Raw genomic sequence first — 25,018 nt, forward strand, 5'->3', positions numbered from 1 at the left:
CTCCAGGGAGGATTTTTGTTTATTTCTGCCAGATGCCTGGTGGCATTAACACCTAAGGTTGCTTTAGGGCACTATCACTCCAGAGAGCTTTAATCTGTGTTCAGTGACTGACATAATTTAAGCTGCAAACCCTGCAAGGGTTTATCTATTCTGGTCCACCTTCATTTCTAGAGTGCAGTCTTTGGGATGCACAATGTACAAAGTACGAAGCTCCGCTAAGTGAGCACTTGGACCTTAATCTTGTCCCACAGCCCGCTGAAGTCATCAAAAGCATCTCTCTGCCTCTCAATTCCCCTCCTGAGTTGGCAAATGCCCCTAGGAGAAGTAGATCCAAATACTGGGCCATCTCCTTGGGACTCTGCTGCCCCCAGACCCCCAATGCTGGCCTGTTTTGTTAACTCTGATGCTTTCGAAAGTAAGTTTTTCTTGTGGCACATTGGCTCACGCCTGGAATCCTAGCACTTCTGGAGGCTGAGGCGGGTGGATCACTTGAGGCCAGAAGTTCAAGACCAGACTGGTCAACATGGTGAAACTACATCTGTACTAAAAATACAAGAATTAGCTGGGTGCAGTGGCACGTACCTGTAATCCCAGCTACTTGGGAGGCTGAGGCACGAGAATCACTTGAGCCTGGGAGGTGGAGGCTGCAGTGAGCGGTGATCATGCCACTGCACTCCAGCCGGGTGACAAGAGCGAGACTTTGTATTAAAAAAGAAAAAAAAGTAAGTTTTTCTATTTTTGTTCAATTTTTAAGTTTTCAATAGAAATGTTAGTGTGAATTACTTAGCTTGCTATTACTGGAACTCCTTGATTGATTTTCTAGTGTTAAAATCAGTTTTGCTTTCCTGGAGTCAACCTGATTTGGACATAATTTATTATCTTTTTAAATGTTTTGCTGGTTGTGATAAATCCCTAAAATGTGCTTTCCAGGACCATGTGAAGAAAAATTAAGGCAGAAAGCTAGGAACCAAGAAGAGCCCTTGGCTAAGCATGTATTTCCCTTATGTTTCTTGGAATTTGTCACCTAACTGGCTACGCTGCCTGAAATCTCACCAGAGAAGAGAAATCCCAAAGAGAAGTCTCTGCATCACCAGACCGCTCGTTATTTTTTTAAAATCATTTATTTACAGATAGGGTCTCATTCTGTTGCCCAGGTTAGAGTGCAGTGATATGCTCACAGCTTGCTGAAGCCTGGACCTCCCGGGCTCAAGCAATCCTCCCACCTCAGTCTCCTGAGTAGCTGGGACTACAGGCACATGCCACCACGCCCAGCTAATTTTTGTATTTTCTGAAGAGATGGGGTTTTGCCATATTGTTGAGGCTGGTCTTGAACTCCCAAAGTGTTGGGGTTAGAGATACGAGCCACTGCACCCAGCCCAGACCCCTCTGCTAAAGCAGAACACCCCACAGCAGTGTTAAGGGGCCAAGCCTCCTTAGTTTAATGAGACTATTTTCCTTCTAAATAGGATTCGTTAGGACTCAGCCCCACTCAAAACATAAAATTGTTCATAGAAGGAGGAGAAAAAACAGTAATTTTAGAATTTCTCCCAAACCCAGGTTGAGAAGGTCCATGAAGAGCCAGGCAGTGGGGCAGGTCAAAGGCAGCGCTCAGACCAAGCAGGGCAGGGCCTTTGGTCTCTGTTCAAATTTGAGGTGTGAGTTTCCCTGAATGTGGTTTTGGGGCCTCCTGAATAGACAGATTGTTTTCCTCCAACAGCCGGGGGAACCTGAGACCTTGACCTGCACTCCTCGTGGGCAAAGCCTCCAGAACACTGATGCCTCCCTTGCAGTCTTTATCAAATTTCTCCTTAAAATTTTATTAAATTTCTCCTTAAAAGGGCACTGGAGCTCTGAAAAGCAAGTCAGGCCCTGAGAACAGACAGACACAGTAACTGACACCAAGCCAGCTGACATATTTCATCTGGAAAATGCCTGAGCCAAAACTAGCTCGTGGTCAAACACTGCACATTATCTGAAAACCAGGCCACTAGAACATGAATCCAAAGAGGGCCATCGCTATATTGTTTCTTTTCCTGCGGTTCTTGGGACTGCTGTATCCAGCAGGTCACCTGGCACTTTAGAGAAAGCAGGGCACAGGAGAGACACGGAAAGTACAGCACATGTTCCACAGGAGGCCATGCTGCCCTGGAATTTAAAGTGCCACTCTGGGCCATTTGAATATCTTAAACTAATGAAGGATCCGCAGGCTAGGGGAATGAATGGTGTTGGGAGCCCCTAGCAGGGAGTGGGATCTAGGTACTAGGAGAGAGTTTCCACCAGGCTGCCCACAGACTCTCCCTCAGGTTGCAAGTCCCTCAGGGAAGAAACAGAGGCTAATTGGTAAGCCCTGAGGAGGGGCCTCCTCCCACAGAGGCCATCCGTTTTCTGGCACCCTCAAAGCACTTCTGGAGCCTGGAATAAAAAGAGAATGCCAGCTGAGCCACCTGTAATCCCAGCACTTTGGGAGGCCGAGGTGGGTGGATCACCTGAAGTCAGGAGTTCAAGACCAACCTGGCCAACCTGGTGAAACTCCAGTTTCTACTAAAGATACAAAAAAGTAGCCAGGTGTGGTGGTAGGTGCCTATAATCCCAGCTACTCAGGAGGCTGAGGCAGGGGAATTGCTTGAACCCAGGAGGCAGAGGTTGCAGTGAGCTGAGATGGTGCCACTGCACTGCAGCCTGGGCAACAGAGTGAGACTCTGTCTAAAAAAAAAAAAGAGAGAGAGAGAGAGAGAGAATACGAATGACTATCAGAACAAAGATTTCTCATGGGCCCTGATCTTAGCTATCATCTGAGGAACAGAGAAAAATAGTTATCTAAGAGGGAAAAATAAAAATAAAAACTAAAGCATTGTACTTATTTTCTTTCACATTTAATAACACAAAAAATAGTCACCTAACCTCACCAGCAATGAATAAAATACTTCCATTCTATCAGGCTCAGCCAAAAAAAGGAAATCTTTAATGGTGGGATTTCAAGTGTTTGCAAGCCTACGGGGAGCCATTGGGGAGTCAGCGAGGCCATCCCCTGCCCTGGACTACTTCCCAGAGGACCTCTACCCTGCATTTAGGCTGGAGCTGAGGACTGGGGTTTCTAGTTCCTATGCACGCCGTGTTAGAATTTCTGATCCTCTTTCCCTACCCATGGCCAAAGTCTCAGGCCCTTCCAGTTCTGCTCATTCCTCAGGACTCAGACTCACCATGTCCCCCTAAGGTTGTCCCCGCTCAGACCACAGTAGGTCAGAACATCCTGGTCCCATGCTCCCTGGTCAGGGCTCAGAGGACCCAGGTGCAGCTGGGCTGGCCTCAGGACAATGCCCTTTCCCCTGAGGCCCAGCCCGGCTGCACCTGACTTTGAGTGTAATGGCATATATTCATTAATATGCCTGACAGATGGTTGGTTTTTCCCTAAGTTTAAAAAATATATTAACATCTAAAAACATTTTACTAAAGCACAACATACACGCAGAGAAGTGCACTCATTATAAGTGTACTGCTCACTAAATTCTCCTAAAGTGAACTTATCTGTGTAACCATCACCCAGCTCAAGGAAAAGGACAGGACCCCATAGACAAACTCGGTTTTAGAAGTGTTGCTGTAGGCCAGATGAAGTTCAGTGCTTGTTTCTGTGCTGGGTTTTCTCATACTTCTAATCTGACATGGCCTGACAAGGTTTCATTGTCCTTTGCTGTGATGTGACATTGTACAGAAAAGACCTTGTCTCACACTGGGTTGAAGGCCTCTAGAGGGCTGGACCCCAGCTGTATGTTAGGGTCACTGTAGACAGAGCCTGAATGACCAAATGAATCCAGACCAGGGCATGCAGGTTCCCAGCCCAGAGTCGGAGGCTCTTAGGCCTCATTCTCTTTTTCAGACGTCACAGGAGGCCAAATGACCAGGGTCTCCAGTCAGGCACTAGAGCAACATTATTACCTCTACCCTATAGAGACAGCTCTGGGATGTAGAAAGTAGTGATCAGAGCTTCGATTCATCCAATAAGCATGGATTACACATCCACCTGGCCCAGGGACGGCACGTAAGGCAAGCACAGTCCCTGATCTAGTGGAGAGAGCTCGGGCACCCAACAGGTCAGGAACTAGCAAGAAACGCTTATAGAATTCTAAACCTCTGCCCTACCCTGCTCCAGTCCTGGCTCCCCAGGGGGAAGCTAACTGGGGCTGTCCCCAGCCCAGAGGTAGAGAGGAAGGTGCTTAACCAGCTGTCTCTGCTCTTCTGCAGGCCCTGCCATCCCGGTAGGCGTGGACGTGCAGGTGGAGAGCCTGGACAGCATCTCTGAGGTGGACATGGTATGCAGCACCCTCGGCTGGGCGGTCTCCAGTGAGAAAGCCTGAGAGCTGTGGCGTGGTGGGGCTCGGTGGGGCAGGTAGTGCCCATGTGGGCGGAGCGGGAGCTGGAGGTGATAAAATGGGCACTTGGAAGTCGGCCCGGGAGCAGTAATATCTAGAGGGGCATTCTCAAGCTGCATGGGCAAAAATAACCTGTGGAGTTGGCTACATGTAGGTTCCTGGGCCCCATTTCACACTTTCCGATTCAGAATCTCTCATTTTCGAGACAGTCCACAAATAATGTGAGTGGTCAGATGAACCACACCTGGAGGGTACTGGAGTGGGCAGTTTCAGGTGGATGTTGTGCAGCTCTCTGACGTTCAATTCCTGCTGCAAGCGCAGTTCCCCTACTCGCTCTGTGGCAGTGTCCCCCATTCCATGTCTACCCCAATTCTACCACCACAGGCCTGGGTGTCCTGCAGGGCTCGCAGTGGAGGGGGGCACCCCCCACCCCAAGGCTCCAGCCTCCTCTCTTCCTTCTTCTGTGTGCCTCTCTTTCAGTTTGCAAACTTCCTTTTTCTTCTGCCTCAGGGACCTTGAACATGGTCTGGCTTTGGCCCTCCCCACAGCTGTCTCCCTCTTATCCTTCAGGCCCCCCTCTAAAACGAGGCTTTGTCGAAGAGTCTTCCCTGACCTCCTGATCTAAAGAATTTCTGTTTTTTCTTCATAGCCTACTTCATCATTTCTAATTGTGCTATATGTTTATTTGGGGGGCTTTCTTGTATATTGGTTGTCTTCCATGCTTGACTATAAGCTCCAGGAATGCAGTGACTCGTGTTTTTCTTTACCCCAATATCTCCAAGTCTAGTCCAGTATGGCCCCCCAGGAGCCCTCAAAATGTGTGGAATAAATAAAAGTTGGGGGGAGCCTCCACCTTCCAGCACTGCATCCCATGGCAACACTGTCGTGTGCCCTTGAAGGATGGGAGCTCCCCTGACTCCTAATCAACCCAGCACAGAAGAGCTGATATGACTGACGCGGAGGCTGTGCACTCCCCATAGCTCCAGCACCCGGTAAAATATGGGGCCCAGGTGTTACAGGTGCAGGTATGACAGTTTCCAAGATGCTAGATTGTACACTGCCAGCCCCTTTGGCTATCAGCCCCTGATATCCAACAGCTGAGCCCACTTTCAGAACCAGCTGTGTCTAGAACAGCCTGGCTGCCCTAAACTGAGTCAACCCAGATGTCTGCGCTGAGTGAGCAGACTTTTGTCCCATGTGGCTCAGGATCCTAGGGAGAGGTATCACGACCTGCCTTTCACAAAGCAACCACCAACACGTGGGAAGGCAGGTGGACGGTGGCAGTAGGTAGGTAACATCCAAGGTAGCCATGCACCACTGGTGTTTGTGAATCTGCACTTCCCCTGGGCAATGGCCCTCAGCTCTGTGACCTAGAAGGGAAATAGCCAGGAAGGGCATTTGGCTGGTGTCTTCTTACTCATGTATTGGCTGCTCTCCCTGCGTGTGGAAGGGGAGTTCCTGGCAGCTGCTGAGGCTCTAGGGGCCAGGATCAGTCTAGGGACAGATTCTCATTCATGCACTATTGCAGTTCTCCCTCATTCTTTCCTCTCTTCCTGGGGCTCCCTCTGGGCCCGCCACAACCATGCACTCTTTCCACCCTTCCTCCACCCAGAAGAGGATCTTCTGGGCAGTTATTTTTCTATTTGCACCTGTGTCAGCTCTGGCTATGGAGAAGGACCAAACTCTTCATTTAAGGCATCAACCATGCAGGCAAAGAGACACTTTCAAACAAGATCAGATTTCAGGCAGAAATTATAGTAGGTATGCAACTTCTCACCCCCTCATCCATTTATCTCCCCAAACTTTCAACCAGCAAATATTTACTGAGCATCTACTATGTCCTTTGCCAGGTACTAAATTCTGTGGTGAATGGGGATTCAATGGTGGGCAAGACACAATTTTTCCTTCAAGGATCTTACAAGCCTAAGGGCAAGAATCCTCCTAAGAGGGATGTTCGACTATCCAGGTTTCTGGAAGTGACCACTAAGCTGTAATGGAATGGTTAGCCAGTGGGTAAGGAACCATGTGTGCAGAGGTCTAAGTGAGAGAGAGCGGAGCTTTGGAGAAATCCTTCCCCACTGGCGCCGGGCCAGGCTGCCAGTGTCACAGCCGCAGTTTTCATTGGCAAAGCCTGAGGGACTGGTTGCTCAGTCTCCTGGGCTCCAGCCGCATGATACATAAAAGTGAGCCATTCTCTTTCCAATGGCACGGTGCCATCATGCCACAGGGCTGCAGAACTGTCACCTCTGAATCTGGAGGCTGAGCCTGAGAAGTCCATTACAGTAGTGGATGATGGGTCGATTGTAAGGAAGGAAGCTTTCTAAGCCATTTCTGTCTGGTCTCCCCTGGCTCCCACAGGACTTCACTATGACTCTGTACCTGCGGCATTACTGGAAGGATGAGAGGCTTGCTTTCTCCAGCGCCAGCAACAAGAGCATGACCTTTGATGGCCGGCTGGTGAAGAAGATCTGGGTCCCCGACGTCTTCTTTGTTCACTCCAAAAGGTCATTCACACATGACACCACTACTGACAACATCATGCTGAGGGTGTTCCCCGATGGACACGTGCTGTACAGCATGAGGTAGCTGTCCAGGCCATGGTTCCTTTGTCCAGTGCTGTTCCAGTATGTGCGGTCAGGCCCTTTGGCCCTGAAGACTGTCACTACGGTTGGGTCTGTGGGTTCCTGGATGGGATGAGCCTTCTGATGCCAGTCAGAGCTGTCTAAAGATGATGTGGCCATCCCAGCAGGGTGGTGACTTCCCCATCACTGGGGGTCTTAAGCTTGGGTGAGACTACTTTGGCCTAAATGAGTCGATGGAGGCAATGAGCTTCCACATACTGTGCCTTCCGTTCCCTGAGAGTATATGATTCTAGTTGATTGGTAATAAAGATTTTTTAAAAACACTCCAAAAAGAAAAAGCTGGGCACGGTGGTTCACGCCTGTAATCCCAGCACTTTGGGAGGCTGATGCGGGAGGATCACCTGAGATCAGGAGTTCGAGGCCAGCCTGAGCAACATGGAGAAACCCCGTTTCTACTAAAAATACAAAATTAGCTGGGTGTGGTGGCGCATGCCTGTAATCCCAGCTACTCACTTGGGAGGCTGAGGCAGGAGAATCACTTGAACCCAGGAGACAGAGGTTGCAGTGAGCTGAGATTGTGCCATTGCACTCCAGCCTGGGCAACAAGAGTGAAACTCCATCTCAAAAAAAAAAAAAAAAAAAAAAAAAGCTACTGTGTATTGAGTGCTATTGCAGAGTGGCTTCTGGAGCATGGGGAGTTATGTAAGCAGACATATTTCACATTTTTAAAAACGAATTTTTTTTCTTACTTGTCACTGACAAAGCTCATTGTCCCACATCCCCCAGTCTGCTCATACAGTCCACCAGAATGCAGTGCTGATATTCGACACTTCTGGTCTTGGGTAGGAGTTGGGAGAGGGTCATCCCAGGCACCTCTGGAGGAGTTGGCCCTGCTGGCTGAGGGCAAAGGACAGAAAGAGGCACAGGAGAGAGCCATTAGCAGCCAGTACCACCAGTGGCTGGGGGAGGGGGGCACCAGCCCAGTAACGGGGATCTGGCAGAGCACTAACACTCCACTATAGAAGACAAAACTCTAGAAGTTAAGGTTCTATAACTCAGATAACTATGTTTCCAAACGTCTGCAGCAGATGTGAGGAGGCAGCTTCTCTCAGTTGTGTGTCGTGCCTTCTTGCTCTGGGCAGATGTAGGAGCCAATAACTCCCTGCGCAAGCCAATATGTGACTCTGGGTTCTCTAGGATTACGGTCACTGCCATGTGCAACATGGACTTCAGCCACTTTCCCCTGGACTCCCAGACCTGTTCTTTGGAGCTGGAGAGCTGTAAGTATCAGCATTCCTAATTCCCTCGCCTTCTTTCCTCTCTGATCTTTGTGCCATTTTAGTAATCATGAGACTGAGCACTGCCTGCCAGCGTTAAGACCTATTTACTTCTGGATTGGCATAGGATTTCCCTGTTGCTTCGCCCTGCATGAGGAGCAAAGGAGTCAAACTAACTTGTTTTCCTCTTCCCAAAGATGCATATACAGATGAAGATCTGATGCTGTACTGGAAGAATGGGGATGAATCCCTAAAAACAGATGAGAAGATCTCCTTGTCTCAGTTTCTGATTCAGAAATTTCATACGACTTCCAGACTGGCCTTCTACAGCAGCACTGGTAGCTATCTTTCACCACAATCTGATTCAAATGCACAAGAAAGCACATTTGAGTTCTTCTTCAGCCTTAACCCCAAGGAAAATAATGTTTTGTGTGTGTTTTGTTTTTTGTTTTGAGACAAAGTCTCACTCTGTCTCCCAAGCTGGAGTGCAGTGGCGAGATCACGGCTCACTGCAGCCTCAACCTCCCAGGTTCAGGTGATCCTCCCACTTCAGCTTCTTGAGTAGCTGGGACTACAGGCATATGCCACCATGCCCAGCTAACTTTTTAATTTTTTTGTAGAGATGAGGTCTTACAATGTTGCCCAAGCTGGTCTCAAACTCCTGGACTCAAGCAATTCTCCTCCCTCGGCCTCCCAAAGTGCTGGACTGCAGGAGTAAGCCATCATGCTCAGCCTAAATTTTGATTATTAAAATAATGTAGCCTGGGTGCCATGGCTTGTGCCTATAATCCCAACAATTTGGGAGGCTGAGGTGAGGATTTCTTGAGCCCAGGAGTTAGAGGCTGCAGTGAGCTGTTATTGTGCCACTGCACTCTGGCCTGGGTGACAGAGCAAAACCCTGTGTCTACAAAAAATAGACTTTTGAGTTGTCTACTTTTAGGCTGTATACTTTTGGGTTATTAATTAAAAGTGATTGCAAAAACTGCAATTACTTTTGCATCAACCTAATGATAAAATAAAATAATGCATAGTCTCACAAAATATAAATAGCACTTAAAAGCAGAATGCAAAGAGGAAAGAAGTTGTTATCCTCTGAAATGCCATCACCAGAGGTAATCACTCCTAACAATTTAGAAAACACTCAGCAAGAAATCTTGCTTCAATTGTGTAATTTTACAAGGGAGTCAGATTTTATGTGCTATTCTGTAACTTGATTTGTTCTGTTTAACATATGGATGGATAGCTTTCTGAGGAAACGTATTTATTGCCTATATTGAGATCTGCAGAGTTGTTTTTAATGCTTAGTGTAACCTTGTCTCAGACCCTGGGCCCTGTCTGAAGTTTTAAGAGGAATGATTTGCCAGCTTTTCTCTAATCTCACTATTAACTCTTGCGTAAGCTTCCTAGGGCTACAGTAACAAAGTACTACATACTGGGTGCTTCACACAACAGAAATGTATTCTCTCATAGCTCTGGAGGCCTGAAGTCCAAGAGCCATGCTCCTCACGAGGGCTCTAGGGAAGGATCCTTCCTGCCTCTTTCTAGCTTCTGGTGGTTGCCAGTAGTTTTTGGTGTTCCAAAACTGCAGCTGCCTCACTCTGTCCACCATCACGTGGCCTCCCTGTGTCTCTGTGTTCTTCACATGGTATTCTTTTTTTTTTTTTTTTTTGAGATGGAGTCTTGCCCAGGCTGGAGTGCAGTGGCAGGATCTCGGCTCACTGCAACCTTTGCCTCCCAGGTTCAAGCAATTCTCCCACCTCAGCCTCCTGAGTAGCTGGGATTACAGATGTGCACCACCATACCTGGCAATTTTTTTTTATTTTTTTGTATTTTTAGTAGAAACAGGGTTTTACCATGTTGGCCAGGCTGGTCTTGAACCAGGTGATCCGCCCACCTTGGCCTCCCAAAGTGCTGGGATTACAGTTGTGAGCCACCGCGCCCGGCCCTTTACATGATATTCTCCTCTCTGTGTGCCTAGGTCCATATTTCTCTCTTCTACCAGGATACCAATCATTGGATCAGGGTCCACCCTAATCCAGCGTGAATTCTTTTACTTTGATTACAACTGCAAAGACCCTATTTCCAAATAAGGTCACATTCACAGGTGCTGGGAGTTAGGACTTCTCACACAACGTCCCTTTAATTCAGCAGGTGATCACTGAGGATCTCCTTGAGTGAGGGCTGCGCTAGGGCCTGAGGGGAACAGAGAGAAGCCCAGATCTTGGTTCTTGGCCTCAAAGATTTTCAAGGCATTGAGTGGAAGTCCCACAGAAAGGAAATGCTCAAGATATCCAGGAGTGTAGATCTAAGTGCTAAAATGTTTGTGTAAACAGAGAACGATTTAGGTTTTGGAAAGAGAGAGACCTGAATCACGAATGGCTAGAAAGACTAAGAAAGGCCCTGTGGAGGGACTGAGTGTGAACTGGACTGCTGGGTCAGCCAAAAGAGGTGCGGGGATGGGAGTGAGCAGGTGGGCTGAGGCCCAGGACTCTTGGCTGAGCTGCACAAACGGAGCCTTGGGAGCCTTACAGAAGGTAATGAGTCAGTCAGGCTGGGCTGGGGACCTAGGCATGGGCACATTTTAAAAGTTCCCCAGGCGCATAGCAGCACTATTCAAAAAAGCCAAAAGGTGGAAACAACCCAAGGGTCCATCAACAGATGAATGGATACATGAAATGTGGCATAGACATGAAGGGAAAAAATTATGATTCAGGCCAGGTGTGGTGACCCACACCTGTAATCTCAGCACTTTGGGAGGCTGAGGCGGATCACTTGAAGTGAAGAGTTCAAGAACAGCCTGGCTAACAGGGTGAAACCCCATCTCTACTAAAAATACAAAAAAAATTAGCCGAGGGTGGTGGTGCATACCTGTAATCCCAGCTACTCAGGAGACTGAGGCAGGAGAATCACTTGAACCCTGGAGGTGGAGGACGGGGTCAGCTGAGATTGCATCACTACACTCCAGCCTGGGCAACAGAGCAAGACTCTGTCTCAAAAAGAAAGAAAGAAATTATGATTCAGGCCACAATATGGATAAATTTTGAAAACATTACTAGGTGTGAAATCAACTGCAAGAGAATACGTATTGTATGATTCCACTTACATGAGTTACCTAGAATAGGCAAATTCACAGAGATAAAAGTAGAGGCCAGGCTAGGTAGCTTATGTTTGTAATCCTAGTATTCTGGGAGGCCAAGGCTGGAGGATCACTTAAGGCCAGGAGGTCAACACCAACAGAGGAAGACCCGTCTCTATTTTTAAAATAAGATTAAAATTAGCCAGGGGCCAGGCATGGTAGCACATGGCTGTAATCCCAGCACTTTGGGAGGCTGAGGCGGCAGCTCACCTCAAGTCAGGAGTTCAAGACCAGTCTGGCCAACATGGCGAAACCCTGTCTCTACTAAAAATACAAAAATTAGCCAGGCATGGTGGCACACTCCTGTAATCCCAGCTACTCAGGAGACTGAGACAGGAGAATTGCTTGAACTCAGGAGGCGGAGGTTGCAGTGAGCCGAGATTCCGCCACTGCACTCCAGCCTAGGTGACAGAGTGAGACTTTGTCTCAAAAAAAAAGAAAAAAATTGGCCAGGCATGGTGACACATGCATGTGGTCTTAGCTACTCAGGAGGCTGAGGAGGGAGGAATGCTTGAGCCCAGGAGTTTGAGGCTGCAGTGAGCTATGATTGTGCCCTTGCACTCCAGCCTGGGCAATAGAGCAAGATTTGTCTCTATTCAAAAGAGAGAGAGAGAAAGAAATAGAATAAAGTTTCCCAGGAACTCATGGGAGGGGGAATGGAGAGTTATTGTTCAATGGGTGCAGAGTTTCTGTGTGGGATGATGAACAAGTTCTGGCAATGAATGGTGTTGATGGTTGTACCATATTGCGAATAACATGCTTAGTGCCAGTGACCTGTACACTAGGCTGGCACTGGAGGCCTGGGTTGAACCAAGTGCTGCTGACTCTATCTGAGGTTTTGAAGAAGGCTCTAAGAGTTTCATTTTCTCATGTCCCAAATGTCAGACTTTAGAATCATGTGAACAGCCTATTTCTTTTTGTGACGGATGTGGAGATTGGGTGATAAAGGGTTAGGATCTCACAATAAAGGTGACAATTTCACAATAAAGATGACAGTGACCAGAGCCTAGCTCTCCCAGCTCCTACCTCAGTGGTACTGGCCTCAACAAAATAGAACTACTCTAACCTCTTATGCTCTCGAGCAGCAAGTCACTCAAGAAATATGGTTGTAATTTGCAAACAACAAATACAGAACAAGCAACTATAGCCTGGGCAACATGGCGAAACCCCTGTCTCTACCAAAAAATACAAAAAGAAAAAAAAAAAAAATTAGCAGGGCATGGTGGCATGCACCTGAAGTCCCAGCTACTCAGAAAGCTGAGGTGGGAGGATTGCTTGAGCCCAGGAAGTTGAGGCTGTAGTGAGTTGTGAACGTGCCACTGCACTCCAGCCTGGGCTGCAGAGTGAGACTCTGTCTCAAAAACAACCAACCAAAAACCCAAACAACTCAAACTTCCCTTCTGTTTAGTTCTGCCCTTCCCCAAATGTTGTGAAGAGAAGTTAGGTAATACCGACTGAGATCGTAAATGTACTAGATATTAGCAAGATACTTAGGTATAGGACGTATTTTGGAAAAGAAAGGTATTATATTAAGCCAATCATTAATTTCAACTTTCTGTTGCTGATGAGAGCCATGCCAGTGAAAGATGGGCTCCCAGGGACAGAGTTTGCTTTTACTTCTTAGATGGAACCTCACTGGCTTCTTCCTGTGTCCCCCAGGCTGGTACAACCGTCTGTACATTAATTTCACGTTGCGTCGCCACATCTTCTTCTTCTTGCTCCAAACTTATTTCCCTGCCACCCTGATGGTCATGCTGTCCTGGGTGTCCTTCTGGATCGACCGCAGAGCTGTGCCTGCCAGAGTTTCACTGGGTAAAAGCATTTCATAAAGTGTGCTAGGGTGGTTATTTTTTTCAACTTATCACTATATTTAAAAAAAGTAAAAATCATTATTTCAAGTTCTTAAGTGATGAGCTGTCATAGTCAGAAGGAGCAACTTCTCCTGTTTCTTGCCTTCACCATCTAGATGCTGGTCTCAGTTTCCCCTACATTACGAGAGCCAAAGGGAGCTAAAACAACATCAACTGTGATTATATCACTTGAGAAAGATTTGGGGTTAGATTTCGACAAGTGTCAGTATCAGAGCTCCGTACTTAGATAAATAAGATGATTCTGCAAATGCCAACAATTCCTTCTGTAAATACAAAAACTTCATTTGCTGGCCTTTTAGACAGACTGAGGGCTTGGAGGCAGGCTTGAGATTTCTGGGAAAAGGAGGGCCACGTTCCCTGGAGCTGTGGTTTAGACTTTCACAGACCCTGAATTCCATAGTAAAAGTTTACAACATGTCATTGTATACTTAGACAAGATCAGGTTAGGCTTTGAGAAATATGATGGTTTAAGCAGCAAGACAGAGTGAAGAAGAATCCCGCATGACAGGCCTCTGGGAATTTCCACAGCCTTTAAGTTAGTAAGCGTGGCTTAGTTGAGGGAGAATGTGTCTATTCCTTGAAGTTTGGGAGAATTCCTTCAGAGGTGCCCTTTAGACGCTGTCTTTAATTCCACATGAGAACAGGTCCTCTCCTTGTCAGCCACATCACAGAAACACAGTCTTTAAGGTGCTTGAAGTAAAAGGTGACAAGCAGCGAGTTGGCTCCGGGGAGAGGAGGCCTGGCTGCTGGAGGGGCAGATCCTCGCCCCTCTCCGAGGTGGAAACATATCTGGGAATTTCTCATGTGGTGTAACAGACAGAGAGTGTGAAATCGTGGCTTAGTGAGATGCGGGTGCCGTTCAGCAGCCCAACGAACGCCGGGTGTTGCAGGTATCACGACGGTGCTGACCATGATCACCATCATCACGGGCGTGAACGCCTCCATGCCACGCGTCTCCTACGTCAAGGCCGTGGACATCTACCTCTGGGTCAGCTTTGTGTTCGTGTTCCTCTCGGTGCTGGAGTACGCGGCTGTCAACTACCTGACCACCGTGCAGGAGCGGAAGGAACGGAAGCTGCGGGAGAAGGTGAGAGGGCTCCTTCGGCCCTTGCCTAAGTCCATGCCACTCGGTGAAAATGAAGGTCGGCTGGGCGCGGCGCAGAGGCAGGGGGTGCATGTAGAAAAAGATGTTTGTGCAAAAGGAGGAGGATCTTGTTATAGAATAGGTTCTGGCTTCTAACCCAAAGGATTCCAGAAAGCAGAAGGTCTTTGGACAAAGACTAGGAACAGGAAGACTTGGGTCTTAGACTCAATTTTGCCACCTATGCTGAGCCTCAGTTTCCTCATCTCTAAAAGAGATTGCAGAACACTCACCTCTACCATGAGTCACGTTAGATAATGTATGTGAAAGTTGTTTCGATCTTACACATACATCAGGATCTAGACAAATAAACTCTCCCTATTATTACTGAACGTGTCTAGGGACAATGCCTGCCTGTCTTATGACCAGAGAAGGGAGAGTTCTAGAACAAAAAATGCCTTTATTTATCAGTGCTCAGTGAAAATTCAGTCACAGTAAGGACTAAAGCTAAATATTTTATATATTTTTCTTTAAAAAAAACTTTTTGGGGGAAATAGGGGAGGAACAGCAGGGGGTGGGGAGCTGGGGAGGGATAACATGGGGAGAAATGCCAGATATAGGTGATGGGGAGGAAGGCAGCAAACCACACTGCCATGTGTGTACCTATGCAACAATCTTACATGTTCTTCAAGTGTACCCCAAAACCTAAAATGCAATTAAAAAAAAAAAGAAAAAACAACTTTTATGTGTGGATGTAGCAGAAAATTGGAAGTAATATACTATCGGCTGGGCATGGTGGCTCACGCCTGTAATTCCAGCACTTTGGGAGGCTAAGGTGGGCAGATCACCTGAGGTCAGGAGTTCAATACCAGCCTGGCCAACATGGTGAAATCCCATCTCTACTAAAAATACAAAAAATTAGCTGGGCATGGTGGCATGCACCTGTAATCCCAGCTACTCAGGAGGCTGAGGCAGGAGAATTGCCTGAACCCAGGAGGCGGAGCTTGCAGTGAGCCGAGATCGCGCCATTGCACTCCAGCCTGGGTAACAAGAGCGAAACTCCATCTCAAATAATAATAATAATAATAATAATAATAATAATGAAAAAAGAAATACTATACCATCTATGCTGTACTGTACTATATTATACTACAGTTGATCCTTGAACAAGGCAGGGGTTGGGGTGCTGACCCCTTGTGCAGTAGAAAATCCAAGTATAATTTTTGATTCCTCCAGAGCTTAACTACTAATGGCCTCATATTGACTGGAAGCCTTAGTGATAAGATAAACAGTCGATTAACACATATTTTATATGTTATATGTATTATAAAATGTATTCTTACAATAAAGTAAGCTAGAGAGAAAATGTTAAGAAAATCATAAGGAAGAGAAAATATCTTTACAATTCATGAAGTGGAAGTGGATGGTCATAAAGGACTTCATCCTCGCCATCTTCACTCTGAGTAGGCTGACGAGAAGGACAAAAAAAGAGCCTTTGGTCTTACTGTCTTCGGGGTGGCAGAGGTGGAAGAAAATCTAAGTATAAGTGGATCTGTGTAGTTCAAACCTGTGTTGTTCAAGGGTCCACTGCATACTATGAGATAGAATGCAATTGGGAGATTTTACAAAGCCATACTCACGAGCCTTTGGCACAGGGAGGCAGTCTTTTTCATTCATAGTCAGACTCTTTTTTTTTTTTTTGAGATGGAGTTTTGCTTTTATTGCCCAGGCTGGAGTGCAGTGGCATGATCTTGGCTCACTGCAACTGCTGTCTCCCAGGTTCAAGCGATTCTCCTGCCTCAGCCTCCTGAGTAGCTGGGATTACAGGCATGCACCACCATGCTCGGCTAATTTTGTATTTTTAGTAGAAATGGGGTTTCGCCATGTTGGACAGGCTGGTTTCGAACTCCTGACCTCAAGTAATCCACCCACCTCGGCCTCCCAAAGTGCTGAGATTACAGGTGTGAACCACCATGCCCCATAGTCAGACTCTTATTCATTTTAGTGTTAGGTCAGTGCAAAAGTAATGGCATAAACTGCAATTACTTTTGTACCAACCTAATAGTAAATAAATAATGCTGACTTGCTACCTAATCATTGCCAATCACTGCACTAATCAAAGTGGGTGTTCGTCTAAAAGCTGTGGAGATAAATGGACATGAAAATCTCACATTTATGCACAACTGGGTGGCCATTAGCCTTTTAGCATAAAGGAGCTTTTAAAGTTAAAATAATTTATTTTGCCATGTAATGACATTTTGGTCAATGGGACATTTATGTTTTAAGAAAAGAGAATATGTTGCCTTTTTGAAAACTGTCTTTCAACACCTGCATTATACCTGTCAAGTATTTCTGCAAAGTCTCTGTTAACTTAAAAAAAAATCAGAAATTCATAAATTTGAAAAAGGAGACTTTATTTCTTATAAAGTATTACAGTGTGCAAGGTAGCCATCCCACAGGCTGGGAAGTGCCACCTCCGGTAGAGACCTGGAAACAGGTACTTTGAAGGAGGAGGTGTTGGAGTAGGAGCTTTATGCTGAATATGGCTAAATATACATATTCAATAGGTTATGAATATTTATGACTGTTTCATAAATATTTCAACAGATTTGTGAATATTTATGATCTTAGTCCTGACACATGCCTGTTGAACAAATGTGCATGTAACATATAACCCATGTTCACCTTGGGGTGGAGACTTAACATTTCAATGCATTACAATTAGACCCTATATACAAAAGAGACACAAAGGCACTCAAGTGAACAGCCTCTGTAAACTGACCGGAACTGGTCCATGGTTGATGGTCTTATCAAACAAAGGTTACTAAAATCACTCTCTTGTCCAATCAAAGCTATAGTTATGGCTGGTGAAACAGGGGCCACGGGGTTTGTCAGTCAGTGTTGATGGTTTGTCAGTCAGATGGCTGGAGAGATGCAAATTTTTTTTAATTTTTTTATACAGGCTCTGGCCCTGTCACCCAGGCTGGAGTGCAGTGGTGTGATCTTGGCTAACTGCAGCCTCCATCTCCCGGGCTCAAGCTGTCCTCCCTCCTCAGCCTCCTGATAGCTGGGACCACAGGCGTGCACCACCACACCAAGTCTAGTTTTTGTATTTTTAGAAGAGATGGGATTTTGCCACGTTGCCTAGACTGGTCCCAAACTTCTGAAGTCAAAGCCATCTGCCCGCCTTGGCCTCCCAAAATGTTGGGATTACAGGTGTGAGCCACCGCGTCAGCCCCAAATTTTTTTAACATTGCTTATCTCGAGGCCAGTGCTTGTTTAGCTGCTAGAGAAAAAGAAAAACCTTGTAGCAGTGAGAACACGGTGTCTTCTTTAAGTGCAGGGGTATGTGACTTAACCCAGGCCTCTAATGGCCTTAGGTAATGTTTGTAATTTGGTATCTTATGTTCATAAATTATCAGGGCCATAGATGAAGCTGGAAACCATCATTCTCAACAAACTAACACAAGAACAGAAAACCAAACACCACATGTTCTCACTCATAAGCAGGAGTTGAACAATGAGAACATATGGACACAGGGAGGGGAACATCACACGCTGGGGCTTGTTGGGGGTGGGGAGCTAGGGGAGGGATAGCATTAGGAGAAATACCTAATGCAGATGATGGATTGATGGGTGCAGCAAACCACCATAGCATGTGTATACCTATGTAGCAAACCTGCACATTCTGCACATGTGTATCCCAAAACTTAAAGTATAATACAAAAAGATTAAAAAAAGAAAAATCTAGAAAAGGTTAAAAAAAAAAATCTGTTCTGTCTTATGATCTGTATTTCAGCATTAATGCTGGTCAGTTGTGTCTAGACCCCAAAAGGAGGAAGGAAAACAAGGTGTGTTCGACCTCTTGTCCCATCATGACTGGGAGCTCAGTTTTTAAGGTTTCTCTGGGGTCCCCTTGACCAAGAGGGGGGTCCATTCAGTCAGTTTAGGAGGTTAGAATTTTATGTTTTGTTTACATCTCCAAATATATTATACTAGATTGCTTATTTTTAAAGCTCTTTTTTACTTCAGAAAATTTACTTGTTTAAACTTTCATTACCTAATGTAGGTACACTGATCATTGTCACAGGCCTTTGGACTATATTTAAACACTTTTGATTTACAAATCATTAGACTTTCCTGTATAGAGCAGTTGAAAAAATAGCAAAGCCTTCATCTAACAAATAGGGGCTCACTAAGGTTCACCAGCACAACTTGCCTGTTTCCATAGCAGGTCCTGATCTTTGCCAGCAATTGTATGACCTTGTTTAAAGAGGCAAGGAAGTCATGTATGGAAAGTCATGTATGGTGAGAGCTTGTACTCTGCTGTTGTCAAATGTAGGATTTAAGGCCAAGAAGCATAGTTGCTGGAACGCAGACAGTGGTGAGAAGACACACACTCTCTCTTCTGCTGCCTCACAGAGAAACCAATATTCATGGTCATCGAAATGGTTCCCAAGAGAGCTGAGGTTCCTAAGTGGAAGCCACGGAGTACCTGCCCTGGAATCACCTCCTAAGTCTGTTAAAAATAGATTCCCCGGCCACACCCTAGTTCTACTGATTCAGAATCTCTGAGGATGGCACCCTGGAATCAACGTTTTAAGCAAGCTCCCAGGTGATTCTGATGCTCACTGAAGTGTGACTTCCACTCTGTAAAGGGAAAAGCTGCCTGGGACTTGATAGGTCCACCCCTGGTTTGAATGGCAGACAAGTGCAGGTATGACCACGCAGGAGCACGTGGGAGCCCAGGAACTGCCTCCCCTCAGCTGCTTCAGTACTTTGGCTGATTAGCCAGACCTTGCCTGACATGCCAGGAGCCACTTCCTCTTTCTTAGAAACAAGCTGATCTGTGTGGCATTTCCTGATTCAAACTCAAAATCTTAGGAGAAAAGTCTGTTTTCATTTTAGCAGAAAAATTTTCAGTTTAGAGCAAGGAGAAGAAGTAAAGACCTGTTCCTTAAATAAATAAATAAACCCTTCATTATAATATCACACAATTTTATCAGTTTGGGTGTGATTATATCTAAATGCAAAGAATTGAATAGGGCTGGGGATGGTGGTACACGCCTGTAATCCCAGCACTTTGGGAGGCCAAGGCAGATGGATCCCTTGAACCTGGGAGTTCAAGACCAACTGGTCAACTTGGCGAAACCCCATCTGTACAAAAAACACAAAAATGAGCTGGATGTGGTGGCATGTGCCTGTAGTCCCAGCTACTGGGGAGGTCAAGGTGGGAGGATCCCTTGAGCCCAGGAGGTGGAGGCTGCAGGGAGCCGAGCTGGTGCCACTGCACTCCAGCCTGGGCAATAATAAAGCAGGACCCTGTCTAAAAAACAAAGAGAGAAAGAGAGAGAAAGAAAGAGAGAGAGAGAAAGAGAGAGAGAGAAAGAGAGAGAGAGGACCTCTTACTGACATTTTATCCCTAGCTCCCTTATATCTATGAGTCTATGTTAATTATTCAAGAATTGTTGGCCAGGCGCGGTGGCTCACGCATGTAATTCCAGCACTTTGGGAGGCCGAGGCAGGTAGATCACTTGAGGTCAGGAGTTTGAGACTAGCCTTGCCAACATGATGAAACCTCGTCTCTACTAAAGATACAAAAAATTAGCTGGGTGGGGTGCTACACGCCTGTAATCCCAGCTACCCAGGAGGCTGAGGCAAGAGAATCACTTGAACCCAGGAGGAGGGGATTGCAGTGAGCTGAGATGGTGCCACACTGTACTCCAGCCTGGGAGATAGAGTGAGACTTTCATCTCAAAAAAAAAAAAAAAGAATTGTTACTGATGGAACAAGATACAAAAAATAATAATGAAACAATCATGCCTGATGAAAAAAAAGCCCCCTAAACCACAAACAATTTCTTCAAGGATAAGAATACTTCAAGCCATTATAATTCTGCATAAAATCATTCATCTATTTTTGCATTCTAAAGCTTTATGATATTCATCTGAGAGTTTCAGGATCCATAACAAGAGGCAGGTTCTGAAACTTCATGGTTTTGCTTTCCCAGATGGGAAAATAGAGGCACTGAAGGGCTGAGAGCCAGGTCAGAAACAGATTAAAATCAACGCCAGTTGGCTGTGTCAGGTGGGCCTCCTGCTCTGTCAACACCAAGCTTCCAGGCACCAGTGGAAGCCCACTCTCCACTGACTCAACTATGGGGAGAAGTCAAGCGAAACCATTTCCTTCCTTTCCGCTTAGAATGTCTTATAAATATTTCCATACTTGCAGAAACTATTAAAAGAATAGGGTAATGTACATTCAGGTACCCAGCACCTAGATCCAACATTGCTAACATTTTGCCATTTTTGTGTAGCAAAAACTGCACCAACAGATACATGTTTATATGGAGAAAATGTGTTATGCATTCATTTTCTGAATGAATGTAAATTTTCTCCATATAAACATGTATCTGTTGGTGCAGTTAAAGTGTCTAAAAATACATTGCAGATACCATGACCCTTGACTCTTAAATGTGACTTTTTAAGATAAGGACACCCTTCTACCTCATCATCTTTTTCTTTTTTTAAAAAAGAGACAGGGTTTTGCTCTGTCACCCAGGCTGGAATGCAGTGGTGTGATCACTGCTCACTGCAGCCTCAACCTCTTGAGCTCAAGTGATCCTCCTGCCTCAGCCTCCTGAGAAGCTAGGACTACAGGTGCATGCCACTAGGCCCGGCCAATTAGATTTTTTTTTTTTTTAGTAGAGAAGGAGTCTCACTATGTTTCCCAGGCTGGTCTTGAAATCCTCATGTGATCCTCCTGCCTTGACCTCTCAAAGTGCTGAGATTATAGGCATAAGCCACTGTGCCTGGCTCCTGATCATCTTTTGATTCATGCACAGAAAGGTAGAGTCCTGCAGCTGGAATCAGAGTATATGGACTTAAAGTCCTGCTCTGACACCAGCTGTGTGGTCTCAGAATCATATAGTTTCCTGGGACCTAGTTTTTGCCCCTGCAATTGAGGGCATTTGGACTAGATCAGTGGTTCTCAATTCTGGCTACACAGTAGAATAACCTGGGAATTTTAAATTAATTGCTCTAATGTGCAGCCTGGGCATGGCCAGTTTAAAGAGCTGCACAGATGATTCTAATATGTAGCCAGGGTAGAGTATCGTTGGACTAAGTAGCCTCTGGAGATCTTCTGGTTCTGTCTTTCTGTGGTTCTGAGTAGCAGTGTGGCTTTGCTCTTGGACCAGGCCCCTTGCTCTGCCCACCTCACAAGGCTTAATGATGTTCTCTGTGCTTGCTGCCCATAGTTCCCATGCATGTGTGGAATGCTTCATTCAAAAACCATGATGCTGGATGGAAGCTATAGTGAGTCTGAGGCCAACAGCCTGGCTGGGTACCCCAGAAGCCATATCCTGACGGAAGAAGAAAGGCAAGACAAAATAGTGGTCCACCTGGGCCTGAGTGGTGACGCCAACGCTGCCAGAAAGAAGGGGCTCCTGAAGGGCCATATGGGTTTTCGTATCTTCCAGAACACCCACGCCATTGACAAATACTCCAGGTTGATATTCCCTGCCTCCTACATATTTTTCAACTTAATTTATTGGTCAGTGTTTTCCTAGGGGCTCCAAGGCTGTTCCTAGAAGAGAGCATAGACATGGAGGGGCCTGGCCAGTCATGGACAGATGGACTTGTTGACCACACACCCCTCACCAGACAGAGCAGCAGCTGCTGGACCACTCAGAGCAGCACCCATCTCTCAGAGGAGCCCAGGAGCCCTCCAGCTGCCTGACCCCGGACCTCGTGGGGTTGCTCTTTGTTCATGCTGTGTCTTGCATCACACTTCACGTCTCTCTGGGACTGCCATTTTCTGTTCTTGTGTGTGAACTAGTTCACAAGAACTCCCCTCCTATAAACAGGACTCAAATGCCTCCCGGACATTCTTAGATCCTCAGGATGCCTAGGATTCAGTTATGGAGGGTAAAGAAAAAACTGAAGGGCAAGTGTAGGGGCATTCTGGATAGGAGACAGGAAATTAGGAGCAAACTCCCCTGTAAACCCATACAACTGGATCAAGTGCCTACCTAGAAGGAAAAAGAGCTCAGATCCCAGACAGGAAATGATTTGGCCTATGGGAGTATAGCAACCCACAGGATTTTGCAATATTAGAGAAGATTATTCATTTAACCATCCATTCAACCATTTATTAAATATTGAGGTCCCACTCTGCACCAGGTACTGTGGAAATGAAAAAAAGAGTCTCTTTCCTTAGAGATCTTCTTTAAGCTGTGCTCATTCTACATGTGGCGTGATGTGCTCCTGCTCTCTCCCCTCCCTCAACCCCCCTTTCCCCATAGACCATTCTGTTTGCTGCTGCTTTTACTCTTAGGCATATAAGGCAGGGTCCAGGAGAGACAAGGTGCAGAACCTTCAACTGTCCTCCTTCAGTGGTACGCAGATAGCGCTGATTTTGCCCAGCAATGATGCCTGGCGATGTGCATGGAGTATTGCCAGCCAGGGAAACTCACCCAAGCTTACCAAAATGTACAGTTTTTTTTAATTGGCATCGGCCATGGATTTATGGCTGATTGCCCACATGGCTGACTTGAGTCTTTAGCCCCTCCAGAAGTTGAGCTGGTACCTTGAGGTCCAGGGCACCCATCATAAATCACACTGTTGGCATAGACTATCTGGTGTGGTCCAAGGCCCCAGTACACAAAGACCCTCTGTCACGCAGGACATCCCAAGGGCATAGAGGTTCCCTTCCAGGGGTTGGGGCCAAGGTTCAAACAACCTTTATTTGGGCAAGGTTAGTCCTTTACTACACAGCAACTCTTGTCAATTCCTTATCATTAATATTAATTGTAGTGTTACTATTATATATTCAGGCAATAAACATTTTAAAATATCTCTGCACTAAGTATAGTGGGGTCCAAATGAAGAATAAGAATAGTCAAAGCTCTCAGAGAAGGAACTAGTAGAGGAAATGCCACACAGATATCTGTAATGTAAGGTTAAGAGTGTTTAGTGCCTCAGTAATGGTTCAATGTGAGGTGAGAATTCCAAGGAAGGAAAAACAGTCCCACTGTGGAGATGGGCCTCATGGAAAAAGCAGCCCTGAGATGCCCCTTGAAGGTCAGGATTTTGTGAAGAAATTTTAAAGATTCTAGGCAGAATACATCCTAGATCCAGGCTGTCTAATATGGTAGCCACTAGCCACATGCCTATTCAAATTTAAATTAGTTAAAATGAAAATATTAGCCGGGCATGGTGGTGTGTGCCTGGGGTTCTAGCTACTCAAGAGGCTGAGGTGGGAGGATTGCTTGAGCCCAGGAGTTCCAGGCTGCTGTGAGCTGTGATCAAGCTACTGCAGTCCCGCCCAAGCGACAGAGCGAGGCCCTATCTCTACAATACTAACAATTATGATTTAGATTAGTTGAAGTTGAATAAAATTGAAAACTCAGTTCCTTGGTTACACCACCCACACTCGAGTGTGTTCAGTAAGCACAGCTGCCAGTAGCTGCTGAACTGGGCTGTGCAGACCTCAAGACCAGAAAGCTCTACCAGCCAAGTGACAGCCTGAGCGGACGCATGGGGAGAACAGGAAGGTTTGCCATTGCAGAGGATAGGGTTTATGGGCATGTCATTCGTTTTGACAGGATCCCAGGCTGTGGGAAAAGGAGGTGAGAGAACAACTTTTTCCACAACACTAGGGGTCAAGGCAGGTCCCCACCACGCCGGTGCTTATGAGGACAGCTTCCCCTCTATGGAATTGTTGGACCCAAGACCACTAGATTTCACAGCCTCATAGACCAATGAAGAACAAAAGTGCATAAACAAGGGTGATTGGGTGGTACAGGGCAGGTGGACTTGTTTAGAAACCTTTTATCTCTTGAAACTCTCCCAGGCCACAGTGCTGCTCAAAGAATGATAATTTTATTGTCATTAAATACATCGTTTTGCTTTGGTTGTAAGTCTTACTTAATTCCAACACTACTCCGCTTCTGACTGCATTGTTCTCATAAATTGTGGTTCTTATAATGTGGTTGCCTGTTCACAAATTAAAACCAATAAAGATGTATTTTTGGTAGCTTCTATGTTAAACTGGAGTTAATTCTATAGCAGACATGTTTTGGATCATAAACTGTGTTTTATCATGCGGGGCCATGATACAATAACACCATTGTATTTTGCATTGCCTTATGACAATATAATAGTCTGACACTACTCGAGAAAAGTAGAAAATTTAAAGAGGTAAAGTGGAGACAACATCGGTCGGAGTAGAAAACAGGAACTTAAGGAAATAGTGAGAACCTGGGATGATTCACCCTGGAGGCAGGAAGACAGAGGAGCAAACACGATTGTTATTTGTTATCAGGGATGCATGAATGATACTTTACTTCACCGAATCTAAGACATTGTGAAATGTAAGATGCACCCATATTTTATGTACTGAGAAAAATACTAATAAATTCTGGAATGCCAATGATTATAATATGAATTCTGATTTCACCAATATGAAACTGTGAAAAAATATTAATGTTACAATGAAAGAAATGGGTTTCATACCAAAACTGGTGATTGGACATACTTCATTGACACCAAGAAGCCAATATTTATTTAGCACTTGTCCTCAAGGTCTTGTGCCAAGGTGAGGGTTGGTGGTGACAGGTAAAGAAATGAATGGGAAACACTCTTCAGTTATTAAGAAATTTATACTCTAATAGATGTGGTTCAAAGGAGGGAAAGATCACAG

At 45.8% G+C, this 25,018-nt stretch overlaps 1 protein-coding gene across 1 annotated transcript in view; it reads left to right on the forward strand.

Moving 5' to 3' along the window:
* GABRR2 (gamma-aminobutyric acid type A receptor subunit rho2) overlaps nt 1–24,742 on the forward strand; it is a 60,586-nt gene extending 35,844 nt beyond the window's left edge. The window contains exons 3-9 of the mRNA XM_064360849.1: nt 4,240–4,307; nt 6,726–6,949; nt 8,147–8,229; nt 8,424–8,564; nt 13,022–13,174; nt 14,124–14,320; nt 21,573–24,742. Coding sequence (XP_064216919.1) covers nt 4,240–4,307; nt 6,726–6,949; nt 8,147–8,229; nt 8,424–8,564; nt 13,022–13,174; nt 14,124–14,320; nt 21,573–21,884 — 1,178 coding nt within the window. The 3' untranslated portion in view covers nt 21,885–24,742. The remainder of the gene's footprint in view (nt 1–4,239; nt 4,308–6,725; nt 6,950–8,146; nt 8,230–8,423; nt 8,565–13,021; nt 13,175–14,123; nt 14,321–21,572) is intronic.
* Nucleotides 24,743–25,018: the final 276 nt, after the last annotated feature.

Source organism: Aotus nancymaae, unplaced genomic scaffold (genome assembly GCF_030222135.1).
Source record: "Aotus nancymaae isolate 86718 unplaced genomic scaffold, 86718_ANA_hifiasm-v0.15.2.pri h1tg000040l, whole genome shotgun sequence".
Classification (NCBI taxonomy): domain Eukaryota; kingdom Metazoa; phylum Chordata; class Mammalia; order Primates; family Aotidae; genus Aotus; species Aotus nancymaae.